Genomic DNA, 20008 nt, shown 5'->3' with positions numbered 1-20008 from the left:
ATTTTTTTTTACTTTTTGGTTTTGATTAGGATTTTTTTAGTTAAGTAGAAACTGTAATAGTATATTTGAATATATTTATACAATCAAATAAGTATACTTATTGATAGTATTCATGCTAATTGATAAATCCAAAAAAGAAGAAGAAAATTTACACTAAATCTCACCGTTGATTTCAGTTTTACTATGAAATTATATAAATATAAAACATGAAAACATCAGTTTTGATTTCTTAAATTTTGTCAATTTTTGTTTTATTTTAAAATGTTTATAAGCCAGCAATGGAAGTCAATAACAAACACAGCAGCAAGCAGAATTTCTGTTCTTATTCATATGCCACTTCTAGAAAATATATATCCAGGGTACAATATGACCTTTCCATGTTACACAGAAATTTCTGTTCTCTAAAATATGGTGGAAGCTGAAAAAACAAATTAAAGCCCCAGCACTAAAAAGCAAATTAGAAAATTTCAAGCAATGCCACCTGTCTAAAGCATCCCATTTAAATTGTATTCTTTATTGCTTTTTCTTTATATCTATTTTTGCTGTCATTGTTTTAAGTCACCTCAATACTGTCATGGTCATTTCCAGTTTTAATGGTGTAAGAAGACCTTGGTGCTCTTCTTTTGCATTATTTCAGGTCCGAGCTTTTATTTCAAAAACACTATTATGAAAATAAATCTTTTGGGTTTCTTTTTGATCAGTATTTTCATAAAATGTTCTTTAAATACAAACAAATTGGTTTCATATTATGTAAAATCTCTTTCCAAGTAAACATTTTCAACAAGTATTCAATGAAAATTTAACAAGTGCCATATTATTATAGCAACTTCATCCTTGTGCTGGCTGTTCAGAGTGATATAAACCTAAAGGAGACTAATAGATAAAACCTTGGTAAAATTGTTATTTTCTAAGCAAAAAAGATTTTTTCATGAATTATATCATATATATAAGGAAATATACATATTTACAATATTTACAATGACCACTCTATACATTAGAATAGGAAATATTCAAATATCAATAATAATAACTTCAATCTCCACAAAATGCACAAAAAACTGCATGCTGAAATTCACGATAAATGAAAACATCAATGGTTTAAAAAGGACCCAAAATATGCCTCCCTGTCTAACACCTATGAACTTTTCTCAATGTATATAAAGAGTATTTACCAGTAAACATAAATTTTCATTTTGTTACAGATTATTTTAATATACAGATAATGAATGTAGCGGAGTTTCCAGCTAATATATCATTATGGTTTTATTTTGTGGTAAATAGCAAATAAATGTTCAGTACCTGGCTAATTAGCAGAAACAGAAATGGATAAATTATACAATTATTCATAAAGATCAGAGAAAAAAAGGGATACAAGTTAATGTTTACAATAATCTTTTCTTCCGATTATCTTGGTTATTAATGAAGGCATACTTTGTTTAGATAAAAACATACAATATTGTTTTATTTATATCTAATATATCTAATATAGTATGGCCTTAAATTCTTACCAATGGCCATGTAATAAATAACGCATTATACACTTATATAAACACATCTAGGTTATAAAACAATATGGATTTGAACACACAAAGTAAATTATCACCAACTGTAATCAGTTTTTATACTAGCATGCCACATATACCAACAATTCATGCAACTTGTGTTTTAATTTCTTTTTTTCTCTGTTAAATTCATATAACAATTGACAGGTCATTGTCTTGCTTTAGATTTTTCAATGTTAATTGGTGGCATTTTTTTTCCAAGTCAAAATTATTAATATTAGACATGATCAACATTATGATAATTGAGTCAGATGACATGATGAAGACAGGTCAGATTTGACAATACTGGCATTCTGTATACTAGCACTAGTTAATTGTTTGTTTGTTTGATTGGGTTTTACACTGACATAGTATAGGTCATATAGCGATGTTCCAGCTTTACTGGTGGAGAAAGACCTCAGGTGCCACCCTTTAAATGCATTATTTCAGGCACGAACGGGCACCTGAGTAGAACCACAGACGTTCCATAAGCTATCTGGATAGCTTCCTCACATGAAAGAATCTGAAAGCACTAGTTTATACTTGAAATAATCACTAGTAAATACTTTACAGATACTCTTAAATATCATCAATGGTTTTTAATGAAAATATATAGGTTTTGTTTGTCTAGCCAGTATTTGTATATTAAAAAGTACCATTTGTAACTTTTGTTAGGACAACTAAACATTCTTCATGGTTTTAGAGGTAACATGCAAGGTTATCTAAGATAATCAGAAATATTCTTTGAGGATGGGGGCATGAAAGTCAATGAGCAAACTCACAAAAATAAAATATACAATTTAAATCATATTGCCCTAGTCTGTTCTGCTTTGAAATTCAACAATCTATCACTACTTTAAGGGATTAAAGAATTTATTTATTTCTTAAAATAGGTTTATCCAGCTTTCATTTTGGACCTGTCCATTATCGGTTTTTGGAATATCAAGGTTGTCAGCCTGCAGTATACAGCGTCATCAGACTGCACAAAAGTGAAGATTGGTTGACATTATTATAAATCACTTTTACAGGGCTAAATCACTTTTGGTTCCAGCAGAATAATGGTGAAAATGAGAAACAATATGAAAATTGACAGAAACCAACTGTACTGAGTGCACGGATGTGCAGGCTAGCCTGGTACTGGTGGTATAGACAAGTCAATATTGCCACTAGCATTAAAAGACTCAAGTTAGAGTCTCAAACAGCATGGAATCTGTTCATAACACACCATATCATGATTTAAAAGCTACAATGACTTTGCCATCTTCTTTTGCCTACTTTGCCAATTAACTATATTCCTGAACAGCATAGTTTGCTTTATAAAATATTTTGAAGTTTCCAAAATATCATGGAGACTTGATGCAAATGTGATAGATTTATAATAGTTGAAATACAAAATAGTACTATTTTTATATCCTCTCTAACAAAATATTCTCATATTATTGAACTGTATTTATAGATATATATGTATCTTGCATTAAACTTTTTTTTCTATAATAATTGTGCTACAACTAAATTTCACACTTTGTGAAAAGTTTATTTTAAACTAATGTAGCAACTTAATTATTAAATCATAAGATCTACATCACTAAAAGTAGCTAAATATCTGGAATTAAAATGGGAACATCAAGAAAATCTAGTCCAGTGTTATACCCCAATTCTGTATGTACCTGTGTAACTAAACTGTAGTTATTAACAATAATTATCAAAACATGTAAATGATATATCATCTTTTGCCATTAATTTGGTACATTTTAGTTTTAATCACTAACTGAATGTTGAAATCATGACATATTCAAGTTATTTTTTTAATCGAAGTTCTAAGACCACCTGAAAAAGGGAAACAATATAAAACAAGATCATCATGTTAAAGAGTACAAATCCTACTTAAATGGATATGAATAAATGCGGATTGATACTTGAAAGCAAATTATAAATTACATTAATAATATGATCATATTAAAACTACACTTTCTCACACTTATCTTTCATACAATTAAAGTCATTTGGTAAAAAGAGTTTGGCTACCAGCATCAAAATTCAGGCATCTCATTGGTTGATTTCAAATTTGAAATGAAATCGACCAATAGCAAAGCTTTATTTTAAAGACTGGTCTCCAAATCTCAATTTACAAAAATAGGAAGTAGGAAAACCATGGAACACTGAAACTGCATGGTAGGATGTTGCATGTAATGTAAATTTACAATGGAAAGCAACAATTAAAACAAAAAAACATAACAATTTAGCAACCCAAACACCCAGCTGTTTATACAAGCATAACAGAGTAATCCCATAATGTTTTGAAACTTATTAAAAAGTGCAAATAAATTACACAAAGCAAAAGTTGTATTTCTCCAGCTTAAAACATAAATAAATGCAAATACTTGACTTTAAAAGCTGCTACATTTGTACCTATTGATTCAAAATTTAAAACAATGTTCCTTAGGTTACTATTTTTTGAAAAACTGATCAAAATAATGTGAATGACCATGAATTATATTTTTCTTCAATATGAAACTGACCACTACTTTTTTTTACACTTCTTGAATATATTTTAGTTACAAATGTTACATACGTAGATTAAAATATAACTCAATAGCTGGTCTTCTTTAACAAAGCAATAAATCTTTCAACTAAATATAAATTTAACCTTGTAACTTATATAACCTTATATTCAGGTTTCTGTTAAGCAGGCAAGACAAAAATTCAGTCTTTCTCATTAACCCTTACCATGCCATATATCATAAATGGACTTGTCCATCTTTCAATCTGGAATAAACCATTCATCATTTGTAGGGAAAATGTCAAAATATGTACCAACTGGCTAGCAACCAGTGCAGACCATGATCAGAGAGCACATAGATGTCAGCTGATCTTGGTCTGCACTGTTTGCATGGGTAGATTCATTCCCCCACCAGCAGGCTAATTGTTAATTATCTACAAATCACAATTGAGTAACTTTTAAGAAGGGGTCGGCACAGCAAAAATGAAGAATATTCAGAGTGCAATAATTTTGTATGCATCCAAGAATATCATGCAAATTCAGCATTCCATGGTGGTTTCTACAAGAATAACATGCATTACAAGTTATTATCACTAGTCTTTGTTATTTATTTCATCATACGGATTATTCACTAAAAGTCAAACTACAGTACTTGAGAAAGAATCACAGCAAAGAAGAAGAGAGTTAGTGACAGAAAGTAATTTCACTAGGTGTTTAGTAAGTTAACACACAACATGATGTGATAAATGATGTTTATTATATCAATATTATTTAAAATTATTATTTTGTATTTAATATAACCTGCTTTTATCACAACATTTATTTTTATTTCATTTAAGGTTTGTTATGCTTGTAATGGTTAGCTCCTAATAAAAGAGTTGACTAATGAAAGTTGCATTGCAATGACTATGACATCATTTTGACAATTTGATGAGAGACGAGTCTGGCATTGTAAGAAGTGTGCCCAGAAAAAAAAAAGAGTCATTACAGGATTATTTGATAAGAAGTCTGGCATTGTAAGAAGTGTGCCCAGAAAAAAAAAGAGTCATTACAGGATTATCTATAAAACTTCAAAGTCAATAAAATCTTTTTCTTATTCTGATATGACACTTTATTGTTAATAAGTAACCATGCTATATCAAATGTTATGTGTGTTGGTATCTTTGGTTATAATCCAAAAAGACAGGTAGGGAAAAGAATACAAGAACTAAAACTTTTCTAAATTTTCATGAGAAACAATCATACAACTACCAATATACAAACAGTTGTTTGCTCACTTTAAGACTTTTATACCACTGTAAAAAGATTGAGTTAGTTAGTAATTAATCACATTCTAGATGCAGCACATTTTATCAATCAAAGATGCACAATGAAACAAACACAGCGAAAACCATCATATCATTGAATTTGAAAGGTCAGTGTTTTTGAATGGAAATTATTTATCATTCTCCTAAACAATTACAAGGAAAAACCATGCCACGAGGAACTAGAACAAGCTTTGAACAATTCATGCCAGGCAAAGTTAACTGTCTTCGAAAACTTGAAGACTTTTTTCTATGATGCACAAAAACCATTCTCAGTTGATCAAACACTTAAGGAAAACTTTCTAGATTAGGAAAAAACGTCATTACAAACAAAAGGGCATTCCAATTTTAACCAACAAGACTTGCATCAAGGCCATTCCAGATTCATACCTGGCGTTCTTCAATCACAGACTGTGGGAGACCAGCATGGAAGGTGAACTCTGTAGACCTCACAGGGGAGACAACTGATTTAAGACCTTGGACTGGTGATGGCAAGTTCATTTCCTGATCTACATTACAAACTTGTGATATTTTAAGATTTCTTATTAATTTGTCAGTCTCAGACTTGTTGTTATCATGAAAATTATTGATGTTTTCTATTATATCATCTTCTGCCCGATCTTTAATAGCATTTTCCTTATCTTTATTAGAATTGTCCTTGCCTTTGCTATATTTCTCATTTTGTACATTACTTTCTTTACTAAGTTTGTCAGAATCATTTGGGAAATTGCTTAGTTCTGTTGGTGTTTGTAGATGTTCAGATTGTTCACTATTTTTCAATGTGTCTGAATCTTTTGGCATTGTCTCATTAGCATTATGTTTACTTTCAATATCTTTTAGTACTTTTGACTTTTTAGCTACAAGTTTGTTTAAGTTTTTGTTATCACTGTTTTCAGTACATGGTGGACTTTCACCATTTTTCATTTCATTTACCTCATTTTTGTTTATTTTTACTGAAAAGTTTTCTTCTTTAGGCTTAGTAAGATCTGTAATAACGTCATCTTTGACATCAAGATAAACTTGTTTGGACTTCAACTGATCTATTTCAACTGCAAATTTCAAATCATCTTCCTGGTAGTTCAATGGTTGAGAAACATTTGTCTCATATCCAGAAGAGTTGGTTTCCATGCTAGATGTTGAGCTAGTTACCTTGTCTTCAGATTTCTTCACACCCTTAGCAAGACAATTAACAACAGGGCCATCTTTGAGCATTTCTCTGTGTGGTATTCTTTCTTTCCAAATCTGATCTGGTTTAGTTCCAATCAATGTTTGAACGTTGTTACTACTTTCACGCAGACCCTCCCTTGGAATATTACTTATAATTAATCCTGCTGACATAGCCTCCTTGAAATTCAATTTCAAATTTTTAGAGACATATTCTCCCTTTTCAGCATCAATTATACCTCTTTTTATTGCTTCTTTCATTTTCACAAGAGATCCTTCATGAGAAATATCCCTTATTTCCATACATCCATCAGTGATTATATCATTATTTATCATTTCAGAAAGAGTTAACTCCTTTCCTGATCCAGGATCTTTGAATAGTCCCTTTTCTTCGCAATATAGGCCCTGATTTACAGCACTATAAAGACTTAAACCCTTTGGACTCAGTATGTACCCTTTTTGCACAGCATCAGCTAATGAGCAAGACTCCCCAGTTTGATGGTTTTTAAATTCTCCAGTTTTCACATCAATCATGCCCAAGCTTCCAGCTCTTCTAATAGTAATTGGCTTCACAGTATCTGGGTCAATCACTTGTGACTTAGATCTATTCAAAACACCAGTAGAAAAGGCATCTTGTAACTTGTTTTTGCCTCTTGTCTCTTCATTTGATAAAATTTCTTCTACATATATTTCTACTGAGCTTTTGGAATGTAAAAGATCTTCACTTTTGACAATAAATTCTGCATCTTTGGCAGATTCTAAGGACACTTCAATGTTTGTTATTGGGTTTTTGTACATTCCCTTGTCAGCATCTATAATATTCTGTTCTACTGCTTCTTCAAGGCTTATACGTTCACCTGATCTTGGATCAACAATTTCCTTAGCTTTTGAATTAATAAGCCCTGAATCTACAGCTTCCTTTATTTTCATTGACTTATTAGAGAAATTATCAGTTATTAAGCCTCTCTTCTTATCATACAGCCCTTTTTCAATGGCATCAAATAAACTTCCAACTCTAAACCCAGACTGGTCTTCTTTAACATTCTGGATTAATGAATCAAGAGATGATGAAACAGCTTTGGTGGAAGACAACCAGTCTAACTGTTTATTCTTAACAACCATTTCAGAAAAAGTGTCGCTTTTAACACTTAATGCATCAAAGTCAACATTATTTTGCACTGTTGTCTGCATCATTAACAAACCCCTATTTAATGCATCCTGGAATGTAATTCCTTTTTTGTTCTGTAAACCATTGAATCCACTGACTTTATCATCATTTTTTGAAGCTTGAAATAATAAGTTCTTTTCTAATGCAAACTTTAATGGTACTGTCAATTTATTATCTTCATCATAAAATGTAACTTTCTTTACACTCAATCTGCCCTCCTCTACTGCTTGTGATATACTCATTTTACGGTCTGTGAGATAATCAGTAAATTCCCCATTTTCAAGATCAAGGAATCCAAACTTTAGTGCTTCATCAAACCTAATTGGACTGCTTACAGAATCACTTCTACTTTCACCGAAACTACTTACAGAGTCTGCTTTATACAATGCACTTAATACCCTATTTAAAGATATTTCTGTCTCTGGTTCTGATGGCACAGTCAAGCTTCCCTCCATTGTTAGTTCACTCTCACTATCTATGAAGAATTCAACTTCTTTTCGCTCCTGAATATAACTTTTAGAGACAGCCTCTGCAAGTGACATTCTTCTTCCAGTTTTCAATTTTAATTGACCCCTATTTTCATCCACTACATTTTGCTCAATGGCCTCAGCTAACGTTATTTCTCTTGCATCCTCCGTTTGCTTGACTGATGTGTTATGGATGTCAATAATACCTCTATCAACTGCATCATCAAATGAGAGATAGTTACCAGAGTTTAAGTCTTCAACCATTAAACCATCATGTGTTATCATGCCAAATTCAATACCTTCTGGTACTGTAAAGTTTGATTTCGTAAAGTCAACTATCATCTTTTCCCTTACAGCAAACTCTACTGGAAAAGACTTCTTCTGTCTCTTCTCAAGAAGTGACCCGGTCTTACTACTAACAATACCTTTCTTTAATGCTTGTTTTAACGGAATAAAATGACCTGTTTCCAAATCTTTTACTCTTGTTCTACAAGTATCAATCAGACCAGACTTAATGGCTTCATTTAAAGATATTTCTTTATCATTTCTGGGATCTAAAATAGTGCTATTAATTGGATCAAATATTCCATGACTAAATGCAGAAGCTAATCCAAATTTAGGGTTCCTAGCATCAACAATTTCTCCCCTTTTGATTGCATCATTTACTGGTATAACCATTCCTGTATTTGGATCGCAGAATGACTCTGTTTGTATGTCAATATAGCCATGATCTACTGCCTCTTCAACCGACATGAACACTCTATCACTTGGATGTTTGACAAGTAAATCATTCCAAGTTTTACCATCCTCAGTATCTTCACAATATGATTCAGACATTGATTTATTCCTTCTCTTACTTCCTACCGTAACAACCAAAAATTTGTCAACTGCTTCAGTGAGGGAAATAGCTCTACCTCCCACTATGTAAGAACCTAATGTATCATCTAAGTATCCATATTCAAATGCTTCTTTCAATGTAAACAATCCTAATCCAGGGACAACAACCTGTGGTCTGCTTGGATCAATTAACTTTTGTTCAATTCCTTCTTGTAAGTTAATCATCTTTCCAGTTCTCACATCCAGAAAACGACCTATATCTTCCTTATATAGTCCATGTTGGACAATTTCGGCAAGTGTTAAACCTGGGGCAGGGACTTCAATAATATTGCCAGTTTCAGTTGCATCCAGTAAAGTCATTGTTTTGTTAGTTTCTGTATCAATAAATGTACCTGATTCCCCATCAATAAGACCCTTTTTAATAGCATCAAGTAGGGGGATAAAACTGTCCTTTTTAACATCTTTAACCAGTGTTGGAGTATGGTCTATGATTCTAACTAATATTGCGTCAGGTAGATTGATTTTCTTTTTTGATAGAGTGTCCTGTACTTTACCACTCTCGTCAACTAAACCCTTTTTTATTGCAGTTTTCAAAGTGAGACATTCTTCACTAGCAGAACGTCTAAGAAGACCAGTCTCCTTTGCTATCTTGAGCTCAAATTGTTCATTTTCTTTCAAATTTGTTATTTCAGATCTTTTCATATCAACTAACCCTAAATATTCTGCATTTGTTAATGATAAGAATCGACCAGTAGATGTGTCTTTGACCATAGTCCTTCTGGGATCAATTAAATTTGTTTCTATAGCTTTTTCTAGGGTGAGAACTTCACCAGTTTTTGGATCAATAAAAGTTCTACCTTTGGGATCATATATATTAAATCTGATAGCCTCTAGGACACTACATGGCAAAACACCATGTGAGGCATTATAAAGAACCAGTCCTTTTTCAACTGCATCACCAAACCCCATTTCTATACAATTATTTGAATACCAGCCAGTCACTGGATTTACTATGCCTTCTGCCATTGCTGCATCAATAGTCAAAACAGTCAATGACTTTGGATCTCTGACTAGTACTGAGTCAGAATCTAAAAGCCCACTTTCTATCGCATCACCTAAGCAGACATCTATACCCAAATCATTATCACGAAATGTACCTGATGCAAATTGAAAAACTTCTTCTTCAATAGCATTTTGCAAGCTCATTTTAGGCTGATTAGCTATGTCTATAAGAACGCCCCTTTCTATACTATCTGGAATTTGAATCTTTTCTTTATTTGCAATGTCAACACATATGCCAGAGTCAAAATAAATTAAACCATTTTCTAAAGCTTCATCAAACTTAACAACTTTCCCTGTTTCAGTATTTCTTACTCTAACCAGTTCTTTATCTAACAACCCAGTATTCACCGCTTCTCCAAATGTTATTTCTTGATTTGTATCCGGATTTAAAAATGTCCCTAATTCTTCATCAAACAAACCTTCATCTAATATTTCTGACATTGACAACTTTAAAGGGGACTGCGACCTCATAATAAGTCCAGTGTTAAAAGCAAAATTTAATGCTATTGCTTGTTCATTTGCATCAATCATTTTCCCAGATTCTAAATCAATAATTCTCTTATCAATTGCCTCATGGAGTGACAGAATATCTCTACTAACAGGATCTCTAATTAATGACTCTGGATTAATAAGTCCTTTCTGTAGGGCAATTTCCAATGGAACATCAGCATTGGTTGATGGATTATGGAGTTTATTTGTCACTGGGTTATACAGCTTTTGCTTGATTGCTTCATCTAACATGATTGGAAAGGTGGCAGTTTGAGCTTTTGTCTCAGTAGCTAAGCTACATCTTCTTTGTGCTATTTTGGGCAATTGTTTTTCATTAAAATCAACAGACGGTCTACGACTTGTTACAGTTTTAGATGGGTTTTGATTAAATAGTATATGACCTCCATATTCTTTCGACCCTTTCTCATCCACCATTTCAGTCAAATTCACAATATGTTTGTCTACCTCTGACAACTGAATAATTTCTTCTTCCGAAACAGAGCTTTGCTCACCAACTCTTGGATCAAGACTTAATCCTGCTAGTTTGGCTTCATCCCATGATAACCATTTACCAGTCATATTATCTTTTACTTTTCCCCATTCTGTATCAAATATGAAGGCATCTACTGATTTTGGAATGTCTTTCCACTGGTCAAGTCTTTTATCTAAGACTTTGGTATCCCTAAGTACTTCTTTACGCGCTATTAGTGTGACAAGTCCAGGTCCAAGCTCAGTGTACATGTCACATTTTTCCATAGGTTCATTGTCATTTATCTTAATAAGACCTTTAGCAATAGCAACATGAAATGGCCAGGTGAGAGCAGTCTTTAAATTGATAGTTTTACCAGTATGGACATTAATTTGTCCGGAGTTTATAGCTTTCTGTAAATTTAATGTTTGACCATTGGCCTGTTTAACCTGTATGACCTCTGGACAGAGTATACCACAATCAATAGCTTCTTGCATATGTATGAATTGACCAGTTCTTGGATGAATCCATTTTTCTTTTGAACTATCCCAAAATTCTTCCACTAAGCTCTCAGTGTACATTACAACTTCAGTTTTTGTAAAATCTATTTTTTTACTGTCATCATCAGAGTCTGAATCAGAATGTCCAGGTAACATATACTTCCCTAAGTTTATTTCGCATCCATTTGCGACTTTAAGAACTTTATTTTTAACAGGAATGGAATTAACGGAATCAGTAAAGCTTGTGTCAAGATCTGAAACTGGTTTTAAAGACTTAACACCATCACATGAATCAAAACTTTGATCTAAAGAATTTACAGATATTAAAGTGTCCTTGCCATCACCAGGAACAGATGAACCATCACCTAGCAACTGAGAATTGCCCTTCAAGAACTGAGGGTCAATGACATCTAATAATGCCAAGGAGACAGACTGGGAAATATTCTGAAAAATATGACAATTTCAGCAATGTTTAGAACTTTCTACAATGCAAGCTCAAATCTTAATTTCAAAATTGACCATGCAATTATACTGAATAATTGGAACATTAGTTCAACATATCATTATCATGTAATTGTTATAATCAAGAACAAGATTTGACAATGTTACATGTACACCTGAAAACTGTTTATCGAAGTAAATGTAAATGCTTCAACACCAAAGCAATTATAAAACTATTATCATGATGTTGGAGGAAGGTTACTGTATTAACATAGCTAATAATTATTTGTAAGAAAATGTTGCTGAAATCAATTTACTTGAATTTTTACTAATTTAAAAGTGTGACTTCATTTCTTGAAAACTTCAGTAAATCATATTTGGATATTTCAAAATATACTTATATCTTGTTGTTTATTTGTTTATTTTTAAAGACAAAGATTTCAACTACTGCTAATTGATAATTAAATTGTATTCTATGCAAACAGATGTATGGTTAAGTTATAGTGATAGGAGGAATGAGGAAAGGAATAGAGATGTGTAAAGTACAACCAATAAACAAAAAATGTTGTATTAACATAATTGCTTATTGTATTCAGAATAGCAAACTGTTTAAAAACAGATATATTATCCCATTATGTTACAAAAAGCGTAGAGCATAAAACCCTAATTTTTTTAGTAAGTTTCACACTCTTAATATTTGATTAGTTCATTTTACAGTAAAACAAATAATCAAATAACTTTTTTCCCCTATAACTGGTTTACTTTAAGAATTTTTTACTATGTCTCTTTAACAGCTTTACCTGTAGACATTTTTTCAGAGTCTATGTAACTGCTTTACTTTAAGACATTTATACAAAATATAAATCAGTACAAATAAATCAAGCAGTTGTAAAGGTTTAATGCAAGATCTTATTGAAAGAAAACCTGCATGAATACTTGACATTTTAAAAATAAAAAAAAAATATACATTTTTCCTTTGTACACTGCTGGACAAAACAAGAATGGATGAAAAGAAATTAAACATTTAACAACAAATACTATAATTCTTGCTCTAAGTATACTCCAACAAATCATTTTTAAACCAATATAAGGCAAAGTTAATTCCTTCATAAAATTGTAAACATAAAAATATAACTTTACATAGCTTCATATCCCACAACCACAACAACTCCACAAACTGAAATCATTTAGCTTAATTCATTCTCTTTTTATTTCTACATAAATGTTTTAATTTAGAATTTTTCTTAGCATGCTATGATTACAGCACCTTTTTCATAAAAATCTATCGAATATTATCTCCAAAATTAAAGGGTTTCACAAGAAACAGTTGAAATCGGTAAATAATTTCAGTTTGTGCAACTTTCACAACAACATTCATGCTACACAGTTATTATGTGTGTATGTCAGTTATTCTCACCACAGACTCAGTATCTACCACATCCAAGCTTGGGGGCACAAAGTGAGAGCCAACCAATTTCACTTGCCCACTGCCTTCTGTGGCTTCTATGTCTGCTATCCCACTAAGCATTGCATCTTGAATGGACATCCTTTCACCAGTGACTGAATTAACAACCTTTCCAGTGGAGTCAATGAAAAATCCAGGTCTGGTAATGTAGGAAGTAGATCCTTCAGAAACAACAACTTCTGTTGCAGTTTTAGATATCATCTTTCCTTCTCTGAATACTTCTTTGTGCTTAGGTGAAAATGGTGCTCCTATTGAAATGGTAACATATTGGTCAACTGGCTGTTTTGAAGGACTTGTATCCATTTCACTTTCCTCATCATCTGCATCATCATTATCATCATCAGACAATTTGGCTTGAACATATCCAAACTGTATAGCTTTTTGAAGAGATATTTTATCACCAGATGGACAAGTAAATCTTCCTGTTTCTGTGTCAATACTTCCCTCAGCTAATGCCTCTGTTATGGATATTGGTGACTTAATATTTTCTTCAACCATTACATTTGAAGTATGTTCTGGTCTATCCATTTCTAAAAATCCACAAATCACTGCTTCATCTACAGACAGTACATCACCTGTACCAGGATCTATGTATTCTCCAGTTGTGTTATCTACAAGGCCAGCAGTTATAGCTTCCGTCAGGGTAATAGGCATATCAGATGTTTCTGATTCATCCATTAGAGAATGCTTTTCAATAGTTAACTTGTCGAGAGCATCAGGACTTGAGGAGCGATAAAGTATTGGTTCCGTGTTGTTTTCTAATTGATTATAATGCCCGTTTATAGCTGTATCAACCATATCTAGATCTTCTTTTGTAGTAATTGATGTAACTACATTTCCTTCCATAGCAGTTTCCATTTTGTACACATTTCTTTCTTTTCCACAGGGTGAAGCTGCCAATTCTTCTTCAATTACAATTTGGGATGTAGTTAAAGGTTTAACAATACCACCTTTAACGATAAAGACAGACCCACCAACATCTCCTGGTGAATTTGTAAGTGGAGAGAGATATCCTTTCTTCAATGCTTCCTCTACTTCATATGATTTTCCTTTCTTTACATCCCAAAAAAGCCCTGTGTGTGGATCAATAAGTCCACTTTTAAATGCTTGTTGAAAAGTATAACTTACTCTATCTTTCTTTGGTGCCTTGTATTTGAATGGTTTTCCTTCATCAGATACTAGAACTTCTGACAGAATTGCCTCATCAACTGACATATATTTACCATTGAAAGGATTTGTAAATGTTCCTTCAACACCATTGATGAAATTGTTTTTCAATGCTTGTGTGAATGTTATGACATGGAGTTCCGTGCCTGGTGCAACAATATTATAAAACTTATCATGTTTGTGATGCTTTTTCTTATCTCCTTTCTCTGTTTCAACAAACCCTTCTTCAATGGCTTCTGTAACAGGCATGACTCGTCCATTTTTTGTATCAACAAACATTCCAGACGGTGCAAGAATACCCCTTTTCATTGCCTTAGAAACATTTAATTTTTCCCCAGAGGCAGTGTCTAAGACTGTAGCTATATCAACCATACCGGCCTCCTCATTTATTGGCGAAGGTGAATCATGTTTTATCACAATAACTTTTTCTGTCTCACTTGATTCCTTATATATAGGCTTAATTTCTGCATTATGTTCAACTGATTCTTTATATATAGGCTTTATTTCTGTATTATGTTCAGTAACAGTTTTTAATTGTTGTATAGGCTTTTCATGTTCTCCTGCTCCATGCAGAACTAGATTTTCACTATTTAAAGTAGAAGTAGACAATGGACATAGAGTTCCTTTCTTTAATGCTTCCTCAACTTCATATGATTTTCCTTTTTTAGCATCCCAGAACAGTCCAGTTTGTAGATCAATAAGTCCACTTTTAAACGCATTTTGAAATGAGCAGCTTGTATCCCCTTTCTTTGGTGCTTTGTATTTGAATGGTTTTCCTTCATCTGACACTAGAACTTCTGAAAGAATTGCCTCATCAACTGACATATATTTACCATTGAAAGGATTTGTAAATGTTCCTTCAACACCATTGATGAAATTGTTTTTTAATGCTTGTGTGAATGTTATGACATGGAGTTCTGTACCTGGTGCAACTATTTTATAAAACTTATCATACTTGTGGTGTTTCTTTTTGTCTTCTTGTATTTTTGTATCAACTAAACCTTCTCTAATAGCATCTGACACAGGCATCACTCTACCACTCTTTGTATCAACAAACATTCCAGATGGTGCCAAGATACCTTCCTTCATTGCCTTAGTAACAGTCATTTTCTCCCGAGTGGCTGTATTAGTAACACTTACTATATCATAGGTTATACTTGTTGTTGGTGAGCTGACTTTAGTCTTTGATGCTTCAGTTACAGAGACTGTACCAGAAACAAGACCTTTTTTCATTGCATCTTCTATCAGAAACTTCTTACCAGTCCTTGGATCAATATATGTAGTTACTTCTTTGTTAATGAGTCCTTTACGTACTGCTTCATCTACAGTAACCTCGGCTCCAGTTCTAGTGTCCAAAACTTGTGATATTACTATCTGCTTTTGATCTTTCTTGTCTCTTTCCAATTTTCCTGTAGATCCATATGTTTTTCTACCTTTGATTAATTCAGTTTCAAGTGCCTCCTCCACACTTATTTTTGTGTGGGTTTTGTGATCAACATAATGACCGGAATCAGAATCAAGAATTCCTCTCCTTTTTGCTTCATTTACAGTAAGATCCTGTCCTGTCATTGGATCTATAACCTTCTCAACAATTATTCCTTTCACAATCTCCTCTTCTGTTACTCCTGACCGTTGTTCTACTCTTGCCAAACCTAACTTAACAGCATCATCTAATGTTATCATCTTGTCAGACAGTCTGTTATGTACTAAACCTCTATCTGGATCAAATAAACCTTTTTGCACAGCTTTTTGCAATCCATACTCCTTTCCACTTAAAGGGTCTATGATTGATTTCACTGTTATACTTTCCATATAAACATCTGTCTTAATGGGAAAATCTTTTACCTCTTCACAAATAACAAGTCCTCTCTGTATTGCATCTCTTAGCGAAAGCGTCTGCCCTGTCCTTTTATCCAGGTACTTACACATAGATTGGTCTAAAACACCTTGTGACACAGCTTCTGTTACAGACATTTCTTCTTTTGTTCTAGGGTCCAAAACTGACTTCACAGTAAATGATTTTCTGCCCATTTCCACTTGAACACTTGTAGGTTTCAAAACTGGCATTGATGGTGAAAGATGAGAAGTTGTATCTGCCTCAACATAGCCTCTGCTTACAGCTTCAGGAATGGTGAGTTCTTCCCTAGTCACAGAGTTATAAAAAATCCCTGCAGATAGATTAAGTAACCCTTTATCTATTGCTACTGATGGTGTTATTCTTTTACCTGTGGAAGGATCAAGTACCGTTTGGATCGTGTAAGACTTCTTTTCCTGGATAAACCCAGGCTCATCACCGTGGGAATCACTATCACCAACCTGTATAAGTCTTTCATCAATAGCCCTACTAATTGGCATTGTAGAACCATCTTCTAATATGTATAAACCCATAGTTTCGTCAATAATCCCCTTCTGGATGGCTTGTTTAACAGGTATAAATCTCCCTTGATCTTGATCATATACAGATTTCAGATGAACAGTTTCTTTTTCATGCACATACCGTTTGGGCAAAGTGTCAGAAAAGATTCCACTTTTTCTAGAAGTCTGTGACCCTTTCACATATCCTTTCTTTATGGCATCAGATATTGTCATTTCAGTTCCAGTTCTTGTATTTCTTAAGATACCAGCTTCAATATTTAAGACCCCTTTTTCTACAGCTAAGGGAATCGACATCTCTTCATTTGTATATGGGTCAATTACAGTTGTGATATCTAAAGACTTTGTCTGAGTGAAAGTATTCTCTGACGTTTTCCTGTAACTCTCTGATGTTTCCATATTAGCATCAATTTCACTAGCAGTCACATAATTCTGGTCCATAGCATCAAGAATTGCCATACTTTGACCCGTTTTCACATCTCTATACTTTCCTTCCGACTCATCAATTATTCCTTTTCTTATTGCTTCATGCAGTGACAGTTTATCTCCTGTTTCTGTATCTAATACAGCTGCTACTTTAACCTTTTTCTTTTCAGAAAATGTCACTTCTGCATTAAAGCCTTCTTTTGATAACCCTTCCTTCATTGTAATGCTGTCAATAACTTGACCCTGGATGTATCCAAAATTTACAGCTTCCAATATATTTAGCACTTCTCCAGTTTTGGGGTTTGTGTATGTACCATCATGTGGATTAATTAAACCTGAATCAAGGGCCATACTGAGACTACAAAGAATGTTATTCCTAGGGTCTAACACCGATTCAACATTAATCTTGTCAGTGGTTTTCATCACTAAACTGGATGCTGCATGTACTTCAGGAATTGTCTCTTGTAGTTTACCATCTTGTAACATGTCTTCAAGATTTTTGTATTCACCATCTTGAAGGGCGTGGCCAGTGTTATCTATTGCACCTGTATCTAATGCCTCTTGTAAATTGACAAATTTCCCAGATTTTGCTTTTATTTTCACAGAATCAGGATGAATATGTCCAGCTTGCACAGCTTTTTGTAAATTCATGTACAAGCCAGTATCTGGATTTTGGAACATGCCAGTATCTGGGTTCAAATATCCACTGGAAACAGCTTCCATGAAGTTCATCATGTCCGAGTCTTTAGCAGTTACAGACGTTAACTCTCTGACCTGAGTAACTTCAAGAGTTGTTGGACCTAGAACACTGAACTTTGTAGCTTCAATTGTTACTGGTTCATCCATTGTAGTACATTTCTTCCCATCTCTAGTTTCAGACTTATCTTTTCTTTTCAAAGTGCTCATATCTACAGAATCATCAGGTGAAGTTCTTTTTCCTGTTGCAGCTTTGACAGCAAGGTAAGGTGCTCCTATTAAAGCAATAAAACCTTTCTTCGCTGCGGTCTTCAGTGAACTTTTCTTTGAGGATGTTTCTATGTACTGACCTGTTACAGCGTCTATTTTTCCTTTTGCAATTGCTTCATTTAAAGTGTATATTTTACCAGATTCCACATCATACATAGATGAGTCTCCATCTATATGACCTCTTGTCAATGCTTCAGCAAGAGTGAGTTTCTGGCCAGTTTTTGTTTCTGTAAACAAACCAGTTGTTTCATCAAATGCCCCAGACTCTAAAGCTGAATTCAAAGTCATATTTTCTGTAACAAAAGTTTCTTCTTCCGTTGTTGTATCCAATATCTGACCTCTTATGGCATCTAGAATAGACATTCTATTCCCCGTAGTTGGCTCAGTGTACTGGCTTTTGCCTAGGTCAATAAACCCTTGGTCCAAAGCTTGTGTAAATGATAATCTTTTCAATTCATCTGAAGGTGCCGTTTGGTTTACTACTATTGTTTTCTCATACTTTCTTTCTGGTGCAATTCTAACAGTTTCTCCAGATTCAGAAATCCAACCATATTCTATTGCCATTGCAATTGACATAATATCACCATTCATTGGATTACAAAAGGTTCCAGCATCTTCATCAACAAGGCCACTTTCTACAGCTTGTCTAAATGTCATACCCTTTGGCTTTTCCATTGGCTCAGTTAAAGATGTTTTTAAATTAGTTTGTATAGCAGTGTGAATATGTTTGTCAGATTGATCATCAAGGTATTGGAAATGGTTTGTTACGAAGCCTGATTGCATTGTTCTTGTAATACTCTCTCCTGGAGGTGGGATAAAACCTTGAATGTAAGCTTCGTTGAGACTGTATCTTTCTTCAGTGTCAATATTTACAATGTGCCCTGTGTTAATATCAAATACATTTGTCTGGATTGCTTCAGTAAGTGTGATTACTTGTCCACTTTGTGGATTCACCAAATATGATTCATCAGTGTTTAAGGAACCTGTTTGAATTGATTCTATAAATCTGGAAGCATCAAATGTTTCTGATCTCATGCATTCATTCAAAGTCATAATTTTCTTTCTTGGTGTACTTGCACTAACTGGCGAACTTGAAACTAATTTAGTGGTTTTGGAAGATTGGACTTCTTCATCTTCCTTTCTTATATCAGATGTTAGTTTTGTGATTAGTGTATCTCCTCCTTGTTTCAGGCTAACTTCAGTTTCTTTCCATTCTCCACATATAAGTTTCAGAACATCACCTGTGTCTTTTTCAATATATTGTTGTGTAACAGCTTCATCAATTGACATTGTTACTTTACTTTCTTTATCTTGAATGGTTCCCTTCTCCCAGTCGATATCTATATCCGGTCGTTCCTTGATGCCGGTTTCTGCAAGCTTTTCCACAGTCTCAGAATTAATGAAGCCTTTCTGTACAGCTTCTGCCACACTCATTACCTCACCTGTAGCTCTTTTTATAACTTTCCCAGCTGACCAATCAATAATAACATCTTTGGCTTTTAAAGTTGATGGCAAATTCAGTGTTTCTTCTCTTGTTTCTTTGATTGTAGTTGTTGATGTTAGTAGTTCACCAGGGACAATATCACTGTTAGCAAGCTGTCAAAAGATAATGTGGTGTTAGGGGTTATTAGAAAAACCTTAGAAGTAACAAATGCCATCCCTGTAGAAA

General features: G+C 33.5%; 1 protein-coding gene across 1 annotated transcript in view; it reads right to left on the bottom strand.

Moving 5' to 3' along the window:
* Window positions 1–20008, bottom strand: part of LOC132731938 (microtubule-actin cross-linking factor 1, isoforms 1/2/3/4/5-like) — a 134014-nt gene that overhangs the window by 53138 nt on the left and 60868 nt on the right. The window contains 2 exon segments of the mRNA XM_060718232.1: window positions 5736–11945; window positions 13360–19935. Of these exon segments, the coding sequence (XP_060574215.1) occupies window positions 5736–11945; window positions 13360–19935 (12786 nt within the window).

Source organism: Ruditapes philippinarum, unplaced genomic scaffold (genome assembly GCF_026571515.1).
Source record: "Ruditapes philippinarum isolate M1 unplaced genomic scaffold, ASM2657151v2 ctg10_1_1_1_1, whole genome shotgun sequence".
NCBI lineage: Eukaryota > Metazoa > Mollusca > Bivalvia > Venerida > Veneridae > Ruditapes > Ruditapes philippinarum.
The sequence above is the reverse complement of the archived record's forward strand: the minus strand, read 5'-3'. Positions and strand labels throughout refer to the sequence as shown.